General features: G+C 43.2%; 1 protein-coding gene across 3 annotated transcripts in view; it reads left to right on the top strand.

Moving 5' to 3' along the window:
• Positions 1-13,898, top strand: part of gnas (GNAS complex locus) — a 282,461-nt gene that overhangs the window by 266,376 nt on the left and 2,187 nt on the right. For all 3 annotated transcript variants that reach the window (XM_068000669.1, XM_068000670.1, XM_068000671.1), the window contains exons 9-11: positions 6,422-6,542; positions 7,239-7,369; positions 11,729-11,796. In XM_068000669.1, coding sequence (XP_067856770.1) covers positions 6,422-6,542; positions 7,239-7,369; positions 11,729-11,796 — 320 coding nt within the window. The remainder of the gene's footprint in view (positions 1-6,421; positions 6,543-7,238; positions 7,370-11,728; positions 11,797-13,898) is intronic.

Below are 13,898 nucleotides of genomic sequence, written 5' to 3'. Positions count from 1 at the left end.
GAAGCATAGCTGTTTCCCTCCTCTCGAATAATTTGCAGTGACGAGCAGGATAACACACCTGGTGTCTGCAGCATCATAGTCTTTGTATTTTTCACTCTGCATTTATTCAGTAAATTACATTGTAAATGTCGAGAGATGGAAGAATCCCCTGTTGATGTTTCGATGTTAGCTCCTCCAGCAAGCACCATGACACTGTTCACGGGGGACCATCACAACCAAGCCCATTCCTGTCCACACCTCCACTCCCAGCGTACCCACGGGGGTGGCATTTGGAGGTGGGAACCCTGGCCAATTTATACTGCTAACCCAGGTGGCACTGACTCCAGTTGTTGTCACCCTGCTCTGCCATTATTGAAATTGGCTAATACAGCACAGACTGGACATTTAACCTGGTACCTACCGGCTGGATAAATTTGCTGAGCCATTGAAAATCCTTATCTCATTTTTTATATGTCCATGTTCCTATGTTATATGCCACAGCTGCTTGTTTCTGTGTTTATTTAATACTATTGCTTTTTAAGATTTTTTTTGGTGTTTTATAGTGCTTCAGAGGTAGTTGAAGTTATACAGTCAATGTTTTTGGGAGTTTAATCTATGATTACAGGTGCCAGTATTTACATCAGGGAGCTCTATAAAATGAAACTAGAATGAAGAGCAGTGAGAAGTTAGGATTTCCTGAAAGATAGAGAAATGAGGTCAAGCAAGGGACAAACCAGAAGAAAAGATGGATGCATGCAAGAGAGAAGCAAGCTGGTTAAAAAAAAAGTGGCAGGGAAGAAAGTGAGTGAATGTCAGCTAGTAGGCTGAACAGGAAAGGATTGGGACATGCATGATAGAGTTGCAAAATAGACCTATAACGTACTGTGCATAAATTTCACACATATAGTACTTGCATTGTAAATCATTTTAAATTGAGGCATTGTGTATCCATAGATTTGACACAATTACCAATTACGTATCAATGGTAAGCTGCAGTCATGCATTTTAAGTATGTAAGAAAAAGTTGAGGATGCATTATCCCTCCTGGTCCTCAATTTCTCCATGACAGTTGACTCTCCTCCGTTATTCAGCCCTATGCAACTGCCCTTTCCTGGTTCCACTCCTCCTTGTCCCAGCATAGCTTGCGCACCTTCAGCAACAGTTCCTTCTCCTGTCACCTGCAGAATTCCTGGAGAACCTGCTCTTGGTTCCTTCCTCTTCCTTATCTACATATTGCCACTTGGTGATATCATCTGTAGGCACAGGTTCATTTTCATATGTATCCAGGTAATACCCAGTTCTACCACTTCACGATATTCCTCAGCCCCATGGCAGCTCGCCTGTTGTCACACTGCCTATCCAATGTCATCATGGATGAACCAGAGTTTCCTTCAATTGAACAATGAGAAGACAAAAGACATAATTTTCAGCCCCTACCAAAAATTCCACTCCCTTGTCACCTCTAGACTCAATTTCTCCAACACTGCCCTTGCCCACTTCCCAACCTCCAACTCAACCAAAATTCCACTTCCCGCATCCTGTCCCACACCAATTATCACTCACACGTCACCCCACGCTCATTGAGCTACATTGACTCCCTGTCCCCAGTATATTACATTTATAATCCCCATCTTCATCGATAGATTTCTGTGAGCATTCCCTCCCTGAGCCCTACAACCCCAAAAGTCTTCTCATCTCTTCAAGCAGCTTTTAGTCACCTCTTCTAACTGTCTCAGCACCCATTTCTTTCTTCCTTTGTGAAGTGGCTTGGGGCATTTCACTAGCATTAAAGGTGGCCTATAAATACAAGCTCATCCCTATCCTACTCCAACCCATCCAGCCTATCATCCAACTGCATCTTGAACTCTTAATTAATTTTATTTCACCACCTTACCTAATAGATTATTCCAAATATTCAGGACCCTAAACTTCCCCAAAAATCAGTGTTAAATTTACATTTGTCCCATTGGCTGGCTTCCCTTGAAGTAATACTCAGTTCATCTTATCTGTAGCATTTGATTATCTTGATGAAACTTTGTCCACACCCTTTACGGACAGCTCTTTAGAGAAACTTCAGTTCTACAGTCTAATCTGTCCTTGGAGCTGATTCCCTCTATACTTGGAATCATTTTTGCTCTCTGCACCCGCTACCTTGTGTATGTCGCATTTGAAATATGCCAATTAGAAATATGCTCATAACCCCAAATGTGGTCTGACCAGTACATTATAAACCCTCAGCAAAACCTTAATAGATTTGTACTGCACTGCTCTGGTTATGTATCCCAGTATTCAAATTGCTTTTTTAATTGCTTCTCCATATTGTCTTGACATTGAAAGGGACCTTGGAACGGTCCTAGTGCCAGTTCTATTCCCTTCATTGTACACTTTGTTTTTAAAAAAAAAAGCAACTTTACATTTATCACTGTTAAGTCATTTTTCAGTTGTGTCCATTTGCATAACTAATCTTAATACATCTGCAAAATTTTAATACTAGCCTCTATCCCAACTGCAATCTCTATCTATACAATTGAATGTCTTGTGCATAGCCTGTGTCACATAAGCATAAAAAAGCTACACTTTTCTGACTGCCTCAAATGAGCATGGGCTGAAATTTGTACAGGTAGAAAAGACTATCGGTGGCCATATTGCTTCTTCACCCGATGTACTGTATATCCCCACAAATAACATTACGGCATAAATGCATACAAAATACAAGAATTCTGAAAAATATAGAAAACTCCTATACAGTTAACCATGAGATCGTACCATACATTCAGCAACCTTTGCCTCTATGCTTCCTTCTTTCAGAAGCCAGGACATCTGATCCATTCCCCGAGCTCCTATTTTTTTTATTCGTTCATGGGATGTGGGCGTCGCTGGCGAGGCCGGCATTTATTGCCCTTGAGAAGGTGGTGGTGAGCCGCCTTCTTGAACCACTGCAGTCCGTGTGGTGACGGTTCTCCCACAGTGCTGTTAGGAAGGGAGTTCCAGGATTTTGACCCAGCGACGATGAAGGAACGGCGATATATTTCCAAGTCGGGATGGTGTGTGACTTGGAGGGGAACATGCAGGTGGTGTTGTACCCATGTACCTGCTGCCCTTGTCCTTCTAGGTGGTAGAGGTCGCAGGTTTGGGAGGTGCTGTCGAAGAAGCCTTGGCAAGTTGCTGCAGTGCATCCTGTGGATGGTACACACTGCAGACACTGTGTGCCGGTGATGAAGGGAGTGAATGTTTAGGGTGGTGGATGGGGTGCCAATCAAGCGGGCTGTTTTATCTTGGATGGTATCGAACTTCTTGAGTGTTGTTGGAGCTGCACTCATCCAGGCAAGTGGAGAGTATTCCATCACACTCCTGACTTGTGCCTTGTAGATGGTGGAAAGGCTTTGGGGAGTCAGGAGGTGAGTCACTCGCCGCAGAATACCCAGCTTCTGACCTGCTGTTGTAGCCACAGTATTTATATGGCTGGTCCAGTTAAGTTTCTGGTCAATGGTGATCCCCAGGATGTTGATGGTGGGGGATTCGGCGATGGTAATGCCGTTGAATATCAAGGGGAGGTGGTTAGATTCTCTCTTGTTGGAGATGGTCATTGCCTGGCACTTATCTGGCGCGAATGTTACTTGTCACTTATGAGCCCAAGCCTGGATGTTATCCAGGTCTTGCTGCGTGCGGGCTCGGACTGCTTCATTATCTGAGGGGTTGCAAATGGAACTGAACACTGTGCAGTCATCAGCGAACATCCCCATTTCTGACCTTATGATGGAGGGTAGGTCATTGATGAAGCAGCTGAAGATGGTTGGGCCTAGGACACTGCCCTGAGGAACTCCTGCAGCAATGTCCTGGGGCTGAGATGATTGGCCTCCAACAACCACTACCATCTTCCTTTGTGCTCGGTATGACTCCAGCCACTGGAGAGTTTTCCCCGATTCCCATTGACTTCAATTTTACTAGGGCTCCTTGGTGCCACACACGGTCAAGTGCTGCCTTGATGTCAAGGCCAGTCACTCTCCTCTCACCTCACCTCTGGAATTCAGCTCTTTTGTCCATGTTTGGACCAAGGCTGTAATGAGGTCTGGAGCCGAGTGGTCCTCGCGGAACCCAAACTGAGCATCGGTGAGTAAGTGCCGCTTGATAGCACTGTCGACGACACCTTCCATCACTTCGCTGATGATTGAGAGTAGACTGATGGGGCGGTAATTGGCCGGATTGGATCTGTCCTGCTTTTTGTGGACAGGACATACCCGGGCAATTTTCCACATTGTCGGGTAGATGCCAGTGTTGTAGCTGTACTGGAACAGCTTGGCTTGAGGCGCAGCTAGTTCTGGAGCACAAGTCTTCATCACTTCAGCTGGGATGTTGTCGGGGCCCATAGCCTTTGCTGTATCCAGTGCACTCAGCCGTTTCTTGATATCATGTGGAGTGAATCGAATTGGCTGAAGACTGGCTTCTGTGATGGTGGGGATATCGGGAGGAGGCAGAGATGGATCATCCACTCGGCACTTCTGGCTGAAGATGGTTGCAAACGCTTCAGACTTGTCTTTTGCGCTCATGTGCTTGACTCTGCCATCATTGAGGATGGGGATGTTTGCAGAGCCTCCTCCTCTCGTTCGTTGTTTAATTGTCCACCACCAATCATGACTGGATGTGGCAGGACTGCAGAGCTTTGATCTGATCCATTGGTTGTGGAATTGCTTAGCTCTGTCTATAGCATGTTGCTTCCGCTGTTTAGCATGCATGTAGTCCTGAGTTGTAGCTTCACCAGGTTGGCACCTCATTTTTAGGTACGCTTGGTGCTGCTCCTGGCATACTCTTCTACACTCCTCATTGAACCAGGGTTGATCCCCTGGCTTGTTGGTAATGGTAGAGTGAGGAATATGCCGGGCCATGAGGTTACAGATTGTGCTGGAATACAATTCTGCTGCTGCTGATGGCCAACAGTGCCTCATGGATGCCCAGTTTTGAGCTGCTAGATCAGCACGGTGGTAGTGCCACACAACACGTTGGATGGTGTCCTCAGTGTGAAGACGGGACTTCGTCTCCACGAGGACTGTGTGGTGGTCACTCCTACCAATACTGTCATGGACAGATGCATTTGCGACAGGTAGATTGGTGAGGATGAGGTCAAGTAAGTTTTTCCCTCGTGTTGGTTCGCTCACCACCTGCCGCAGGCCCAGTCTGGCAGCTATGTCCTTCAGGACTCGGCCAGCTCGATCAGTAGTGGTGCTACCGAGCCACTCTTGGTGATGGACATTGAAGTCCCCCACCCAGAGTCCATTTTGTGCCCTTGCTACCCTCAGTGCTTCCTCCAAGTGGTGTTCAACATGGAGGAGGACTGATTCATCAGCTGAGGGAGGGCGGTAGGTGGTAATCAGCAGGAGGTTTCCTTGCCCATGTTTGACCTGATGCCATGTGTTTTCATGGGGTCCAGAGTCAATGTTGAGGATTCCCAGGGGCACTCCCTCCTGACTGTATATCACTGTACTGCCACCTCTGGTGGGTCTGTCCTGCCGGTGGGACAGGACATACCCGGGGATGGTGATGGATGAGTCTGGGACGTTGGCTGAAAGGTATGATTCTGTGAGTATGGCTATGTCAGGCTGTTGCTTGACTAGTCTGTGGGACAGCTCTCCCAATTTTGGCACAAGTCCCCAGATGTTAGTGAGGAGGACTTTGCAGGGTCGACTGGGCTTGGTTTGCCGTTGTCGTGTCCGATGCCTAGTGGTCCGATGCCGGGTGGTCCGTCCGGTTTTATTCTTATTGTGACTTTTCGTAGCTAGATTTTACAACTGAGTGGTTTGCTAGGCCATTTCAGAGGGCAATTAAGAATCAACCACATTGCTGTGGGTCTGGAGTCACACATAGGCCAGACCGGGTCAGGACGGCATGTTTCCTTCCCTAAAGGACATTAGTGAACCAGATGGGTTTTTACGACAATCCGGTAGTTTCATGGCCACCATTACTGATACGAGTATTTTAATTCCAGATTTTTATTTAATTAATTTACCATGCCTTTCTACCATGCTAATTCTGTGCCTCTCAGTCTTGCTCTTATGATCTCCCCATGTGCATTTGCCTACCTTTTTTGGTGTCTCTGCACATGCAGTCTTTTATTTCTCTTTGCAAGCACCTCCTCTCTACACCGAAGTTTGGGGTATCCCATTGTCCCCACTTGCTTGAAGTTCAGCTACATTATTTCAAATTACTGGAGAATTAAACTACTGACTTTAAAAGCTGCTTTGCTTGTCATACTGACAGTACAACGTGTTTTGATCACCATAACTGTTCTGTGAACTCGTCTATTGCTCAACAATAACAACTCATTCCTGTTTAATACTGTCTTAAGTAGATTTGTTATTTTTAAAGGCCAAATAATGGAGACTTGTTTCTCTGAGTGTTTCTAATTTATTTACCTCCGTTCCTTTACTTCTTGCTTTTTTTTTATCAGACGTCACTGCTATCATATTTGTGGTGGCTAGCAGTAGCTACAACATGGTTATACGAGAGGACAATCAGACCAATCGGCTCCAAGAAGCTCTAAACCTGTTCAAAAGCATCTGGAATAACAGGTAAATTTACAACTCCTGTGATACTTAGTTACACAGGAACAGGAGTCCACCATTGCTGTTAGATCATTGTTGATCTGTACCTCAGCCCCATTTACCTGCCTTTGCTCCATATCCCTTGGTAACCTTACCTAACAAAAATTTATTGATTTCGGTGTAAAATTTCCAATTGACCCAGCATGCACAGCCTTTGGGGAGAGAGGGGGAAGAGTTCCAGATTTCTACTACCCTTTGTGTGAAAAAGTGCTTCCTGATTTCACTCCTAAATGGTCTAGGTCTCATTTTAAGATTATGCTGAAAACTAGATTAAAATGAGGTCAAGAAAATTGCTTACCATTTTGATGAGCTAATGCCATTTTCCAGCCTGTCAGATTGCCAGGAGAGAGCGCTGAAGCGGAGACCCATGATTTACAGATATAGATCTCCTATTTGTCTTTGCAGTATGTCGCTGTTCCTTATTTCGTCTCTTGGAGGCCAGTTGGTATGGAGACCTTAATGCCATTGAAAATCCAGGCCCTAGATCTCATCAGAGCCGAGTTCACATCCCTTATTTCGGCGGGTCCTACTGTACAGATGCTACCTGTGGCACTTTCACAAGGAAACTCAAATTTACAGATCAGCTAAAAGCATATATGTAGGAAATTGAATTGTTTTTATATGGAATATTGGTCACTGAATGAAACTTATTTTTTAAACTAGGTGGCTGCGGACCATTTCTGTCATTCTCTTCCTCAATAAGCAGGATTTGCTGGCAGAGAAAGTGCTGGCAGGAAAATCTAAAATTGAGGACTACTTTCCTGAGTTTGCTCGTTACACTACACCTGATGATGGTGAGCACTTTTTCTTTAAAGCTAGAGATGTTTCTTGTGGCTTGGTTTGACTAATTAACGTGTAATCGGTTTTGAATATCTGGGTAAATCTTAGTGATTGGAAAATATGTTTTAGATGTTCCGTGAATAAGTTGTAACAGAGTGTACACAACCTGGTAAAGCAGAGAAACTGCTTCCACTGGCAGGAGGGTCGGTAACCAGAGGACATAGATTTAAGATAATTTGCAAAAGAACAAGGGGGGAGATGAGGAATTTATTCACGAAGAGAGTTGTTATGATCTGGAATGCACTGCCTGAAAGGGTGGTGGAAGCAGATTTAGTAGTAACTTTCAAAAGGGAATTGGTATGTACTTGAAAAGGTAAAATTGCAGGGCTTATGGGGAAAGAGCAGGGGAGTGGGACTAATTGGGGAGCTCCTTCAAAGAGCCAGCACAGACATGATGGGCTGAATAGCCTCATGTTGTGAGAGTCTATGAGTTCTCCAATGCCACCCCACTGATTCTTCCATGAATAGTTATTACAGGGCAATGAACAGCAACAGAAGGTGTAGTTTGAGGTGTCTCAGTTGGAAAATCTCATCACAAGATTAAACACCCCATTTCTGCATGGCACCCTAATAGTCTGACGGAGGAGACAGGGAGATGAGTCACCCTGGACTCTGTTTGTGCATTTAGCAAAGCTAGGCACAGAAAAGCATTAGCAGAAGCTTTGGAGCAGAGTAGTTTACAAGGACCAGGTGTTGGGTGGGCTGGTGGATAAAGTTCCTTGTCCAGAAGTGGTGCACAGATTTTCCATGCATTTGAGATTTATTTTCAGAGGCACTATCTAGAAGCCAGGAGCTTCCCCACAGAAAGGACGGCTACAAAGGCGTAGTTACCTACCTTAAAATTATGGGTTAGTGGTGTATGGCGTTGTCCAGGTGGGGAAAGGAACACAAATACTTCCAGTTCTCCTCTTCCTCCCCCTGTACCCCCCACCATCAAAACAAAACAAGAGACACAAGATATGGATAAATAAAAATAACTTTCTCTCTTTTTCTCCCTCCTCTCGTCTCCCCTTTCTCCTTGCTCTTCCCCTCTTCCTGGCCTGCTCTGCTCTTAAGCAATTGAACCATGTAGGCATAAAACAATTTTTATGGAGCCTAACGTTCATTTACTTTTTCTGACCATCACAAATCTTCAAATTTAAAGGCTTTTTTTTCTTGATTCAAACAGAATAACATTCCTTTCAGCCAGGGCTGCCATTTTAAGTGTGGGTTAGGGATTTTTTTTTTCTGTTTTAAAAACTATGGCTGGGCAAGGATCCAATCTGCTTTTGTTTAAAATAAGTAAGTGTAGGGAGTAGGCAACATAGGGATAAGAATATTGTCCTTTCACTTTTGTGAACCAAGAGTGAATCTAGCCCATACTGATGGGATAGAAGTCTTGTTTCTCAACCATCTGTAAAAGTGGCAATGCTTTTGGGACAGTCTCAACACAGTCCTAATGAACATGCCCACAAAAAAAACTCCCATAATTTAGCACAAGTTGGCAATTTTACGGATGCCGAACGATGGGCTGATTTGGGAAATGGGAAAAAATCACTCTGATGCACTGGGTGGAAGGCTGTTTTGAAGTTGAGGTTATATTGTGCCTTTACCTGCCTGATAGCTAGATAAATGTGCCAAGACTCCAGGGTTGCTGTACTCCTGGCTTACTGGCGTATATCACGTGCATATATGATCTCCTCATCTGTCAGAACAAGGCTCAGGATATAAATCAAGAATCAAATTTATTAAACATTAAAACTGGTAAATGAATAGTATTAAACACACAGTAGATTTGCAGAAAATATAGACTCCAGTATCCAGCTCAGAATCAAAACAACAAAGGCGCTTACTTCTTACGTGGCTACGCAAGGTTGCTACTGACTAACCCTATCACTTATAGCTTCCGACTGGCTGCAGTTTGGTTGCAATATAGTTAAGATATAGCTTCATATATCGAATCAGCCACATGTTATACATCTGTTCTGATTTCCAGCAGAAATGAAAATTGGGAGATAATGAGCGGCTGACTCTTAACGGACAAAGTCACAATTACCCCTATCATCTCCAAATTAAGCCATAATTCTTTACACAGGTCCTTTAATACTTCTGAAATTGCCCTAAACTTCACAACACATCCAGTCTTGCTTTAGCGTGTAGAATTGTAACGCCCTAACCTAAACCACCTGTTAGGTGTATCTCACAGAATAATACGGGTTATTACTATTGCTGAACTATTTCACTCATTTCTTACTAAATGTTCTAAACCTTCTGCCGAATCTCACCCGTTGTAAGCCTGCGGTTTCTACATTTCCTACTTTACTGTAGCCCTCTATGCTAACTATCCCATGATGCTCTTTAACTATGCCAAGCAGTTAACTTATACACTATTCTACACTCTTGACTACATTAGATGGTAAACCATTCACAGGATTCAAAATGATGCTGCATACATAGGCATGTGCTTTAAACAGCCCCATAATATAGTTGTAACTGAATGGGATGACTTAACCCATTGATCAGTGGTTCCATGAAACATGTCCCCATCCAAGGACAATGGCAGCAATCAATCCAAATATATCAAGGCCTTACTAAATCTCTGCCTTGTCCTGAGGTGATTGTATCAGCCATTCTGAGGTATGTATTCTCTGCATCCTACGGAAACAGCTAACAATACCCAATGTTAGCCCTCCACGTGCTGTGACGCGGAAGGGATCTAATAAATCCATTATAGACCAAAATGCTTCATTTTTGTCACCGTGCTTTTCAGTCTTCCGTGATGTTTCATGTGGGAAGTCGGACCAAGTGAAGCTGGGTTTGAGGCTGGGGAATAATTGGATCAAAGCACCCACGACATAGTTCGCCCAATGCCACCCAATTGGAAGTCATATATCTGTCCTTATTTTTATATATCATTTTGATTTTATTATATGTTATTACTTATAGTTAAATTGCAAAACCTATCACAGTTTGGAAGTATAGAAGTTGAGTTGGTTACAGCATTGGAATTTCTCTGGTATAAGCTGAGGAGCTGGGCAATGTAAAACTGAGGTGCTGCAGTGCTACCAGTGGCAGGAAGGGGTAATTACGTGACAAGCTTACATAGGCATTTTCCAATATAAATATGGACAAAGGAATTTATAATGAGGGGGTGGCGGGGGAAGGTAACACAAGCGTGACAAAAATGTGACAATTAATTTGTAGACAGAAAGTGTGTGCAGACATAAGATTTTTAATATAGATGATCTTCCTCAGTCTTCAAACAAAATTCAACCTCACATTGTAAGCTCCCAGTCAGACTTTAGCAATCCTCCTTCTGACTTAGAGCTACTTTGGAAATTGTGTGTCCTCATGAGGTTTCATGGCTGTCTGCTGTAGTCAAGAAATACGGTGCTATCACAACAATGTCAGTGCACAACAGGATGTGAAGGAATATTCCCGATCAAAAAGTAATACAGTGCAAGTTTTTAAAAATAACTATGTCCCTTGGTGATTACAACAAACACCTGTACGGTCGAACATCTTTTGAAGAATGAAAGTATCTACCAGATACTGATTTTTGTTTCCCAGCAAGGCATTTGATGATGATTCATCTCTGGGTGAGGAAAAGCTCACCATTTTCATGCATAAGTGTTAAGTGTAGTTTTAATTTTAGTCACTTTTACATCAATGCTCAGTTGACAAAAAGTGTGCCGTTCTCCTGCCATTGATCACACTGCAGTTTAAAGCAGACAACCTCTGTAGTCCTGATAATGCCAGAGATTCACATTTTTGTTGATCATGTGTGGAGCAGAGTTTTTACAGCCTACCCATTAATCAAGGATCTCTAGCCTTCAACAACAAGTTGCATTTTTACGGGCCTTGTTTTGAAGCAGCAGCAGGAAGGAGGGCAAGAGACAGTGGTACACAGAGATTGTGGGTCATTTGAGCATCGCTCTTTCAGAACCCCTCCCTAAATGTAAAAATGGCTTTAACAGTCTGCCCTGCTGCATTGAAAACCAAGTCTTGAATGTTAAACTTCCATTAAATATGTACCTTGATTGACAATGTTGTGCACATAAATGTTGCTAAGTGTTGATATAAATACAGTAGCCTGCCTTAGAGCCATTTGGGATGATTAAAGCTGTTGGAAGTGCTAAAATCTGTTGCCTGTGTAGGTAGGGCAGACTGTAGATCACACTGGAGATAACTCCAATATTTCAACACTATCGTATGTTTTGTAGTAGTGTATAACTTCTTATAATAAAAAAAAAATTATTCTAATACAACCAAGTTTAGTTGGTACTAAACCCTCTTTGTATTGGCATAATTTGTTACTACCTTATTTATAACAGCATCACCAGAGGCTGGTGAAGATCCGAGGGTCACAAGGGCCAAGTACTTCATAAGAGATGAGTTCCTGGTAAGTATGCCTGCATCTTTACATTTTTTAAATCTCTGGAATAGCGTGCAGTATAATTTCTTGTATTTTTTTTATGACTATGATCAAATTTAAAATTTGCCTCCTCATGATGAAAGCCCTTCATGGACTCGCTTGTCCCTATCTCTGTAACCTCCTCTCTCCAGCTTTCCATTCCTCTGACTGTGGCCTCTTGTACATCCCTGCACCCCACCAATGACAGCCGTGCCTTCAGCTGCCTAGGCCCTGTGCTCTGGAACTCCTTCCCTAAACCCCTCTGCCTTTCGACCTCTTTCTCCTCCTTTTAAAGACCCTTTTTAAAATTCACTTCTTGGACCAAATTTTTGGTCACCTCCTAATATCTCCGTTGGCTCTGCATCCATTTTTTTGTTTGTGTTTCTGTGAAGTGCTTTGCAGCATTTTTCTATCTTAAAGGTGCTTAGTAAATGCATATTGTTGCCCATATAAAAACTCAATAGAACGGTAACTAGTACTGCCTGGATAGTTTGAAATGAATGTGAGGATACCCCACTGAGGATGGGCCTGTTACTTGTGTGCACACACTGTAGAACAGCAAGGCTGATCCCCAGTTTTTGAAGAACGGGCAATGAGGAACAGCTTGATAAACTAGGAGTCTTCATCCACAGATATGATTCAGACGGGATCTTATGCAAATATACAAAATAATCAGATACAAAAAGTAAACCCGAATCAATGCTTTTAGAAGTGTTAACGATCAAGATTAAGGCAACAGAGTATTCAGGAGGGGATCTACAACAGGAGGAGTTGACAGAAATAGGATGGGGCAGGCCACGGAGGGATTTATAGATGAGGAAAAGGGTTTTCAATTAAATGCATCAAGAGATCGAGAGCCAGTGTACATCAGTGCGAACGGGGTTATGGGTGAACAGAATGTAGTACGGGTCAGAACACATGCAGAGTTTTGGACAAATTGGAGTCTCTGGAGGATGGGAGACTCTGGAGGTCACAAAGGCATGGATAAGGAATTCAGTGATGGAAAGGTTGTTGGAGAAGCAGGCAATGATTTGGAGGTAGAAGCTCTTGGTGATTGCCCGCACTAGTTATGTTTAGAACATTGAAGGAACTATCCTGTTAATACAGCAATTTTTCTTCATTGTTCAAATCCCACAAAGAAATGGGAGAATTGGGACATAAAGCTCTGGAGCCCCATCTGTTGAAGTGTTTGGTATCATACAGCAACCATGTTGATCGAGGGGTGCTTCCCCACCCCTTATTGATTTAGGCCTTCCTACGTGGATCTCAAATAAAGCCATAAGTCCCGATAAGATTTCCTCAAGCTGTGGAGAGAGAGAATCCCTTTACTCCACTTGTCAGTGTAACTGCACATATGATTGAGGAGTGGGCCTTATCAAGCCTCCTGGATTGTTTGTTCACCGGCAGCTGACACATTAGTATCATGGTGGCTCAGCATTATGATGCCATTTGGAATCACTTCCAATTGTTGGACAACATAATGCAAACCATGGAACTGCCCCAATAATCTGTTTTAGTTGCCCTTTGCAGTTGAACACAAAACTATAGAAAATTCACACTTTATGCAAGTGGAGGCAATGCTGAAGCATTTCAAGAAACTCGTGAAGGGCCACAAATAAATCCTTTGGAGGTTCCTTAAATGGCTTCTTCTACTACACGTGGCCAGATGCCTGCCCTTTAAGAGGATGTTACTTTCTTTCAGAAGATGCTCCACACCAATGTTCAGAAAAACTAGACAAGAATGACCAGAAAAGCCCGGAAAGAAGACTGTTTCCTATCCCCTGAGAGTGTTTAATATGTGATGGTTAATTTTCATTGACTACTTTCCTATGCATCTACTCACAAAGGAATTAATAAGCATGGGATTATTTGAGACAGCAGTTTTCAAGATTATCTGTGGAGAGCTTCCTACAAATATTGATGCACTTCTGGATACCCCTCTTCCTAACATCTGAAAGACAATATTAGCTGCCAAAAGGGAAACAGTACTATAGGGGAAACATAATCAACAGAAACACATAAAAACAAAAAAAATACAATTCTCGAAACGCTGCTCATAGCTTGTAATATGACCCGGGACAAAGGGAATT

This window comes from Heptranchias perlo, chromosome 19, assembly GCF_035084215.1.
Source record: "Heptranchias perlo isolate sHepPer1 chromosome 19, sHepPer1.hap1, whole genome shotgun sequence".
Taxonomy (NCBI): Eukaryota; Metazoa; Chordata; class Chondrichthyes; order Hexanchiformes; family Hexanchidae; genus Heptranchias; species Heptranchias perlo.
Note: the sequence above shows the minus strand (reverse complement) of the source record. Positions and strands in the feature narration are given on the sequence as shown.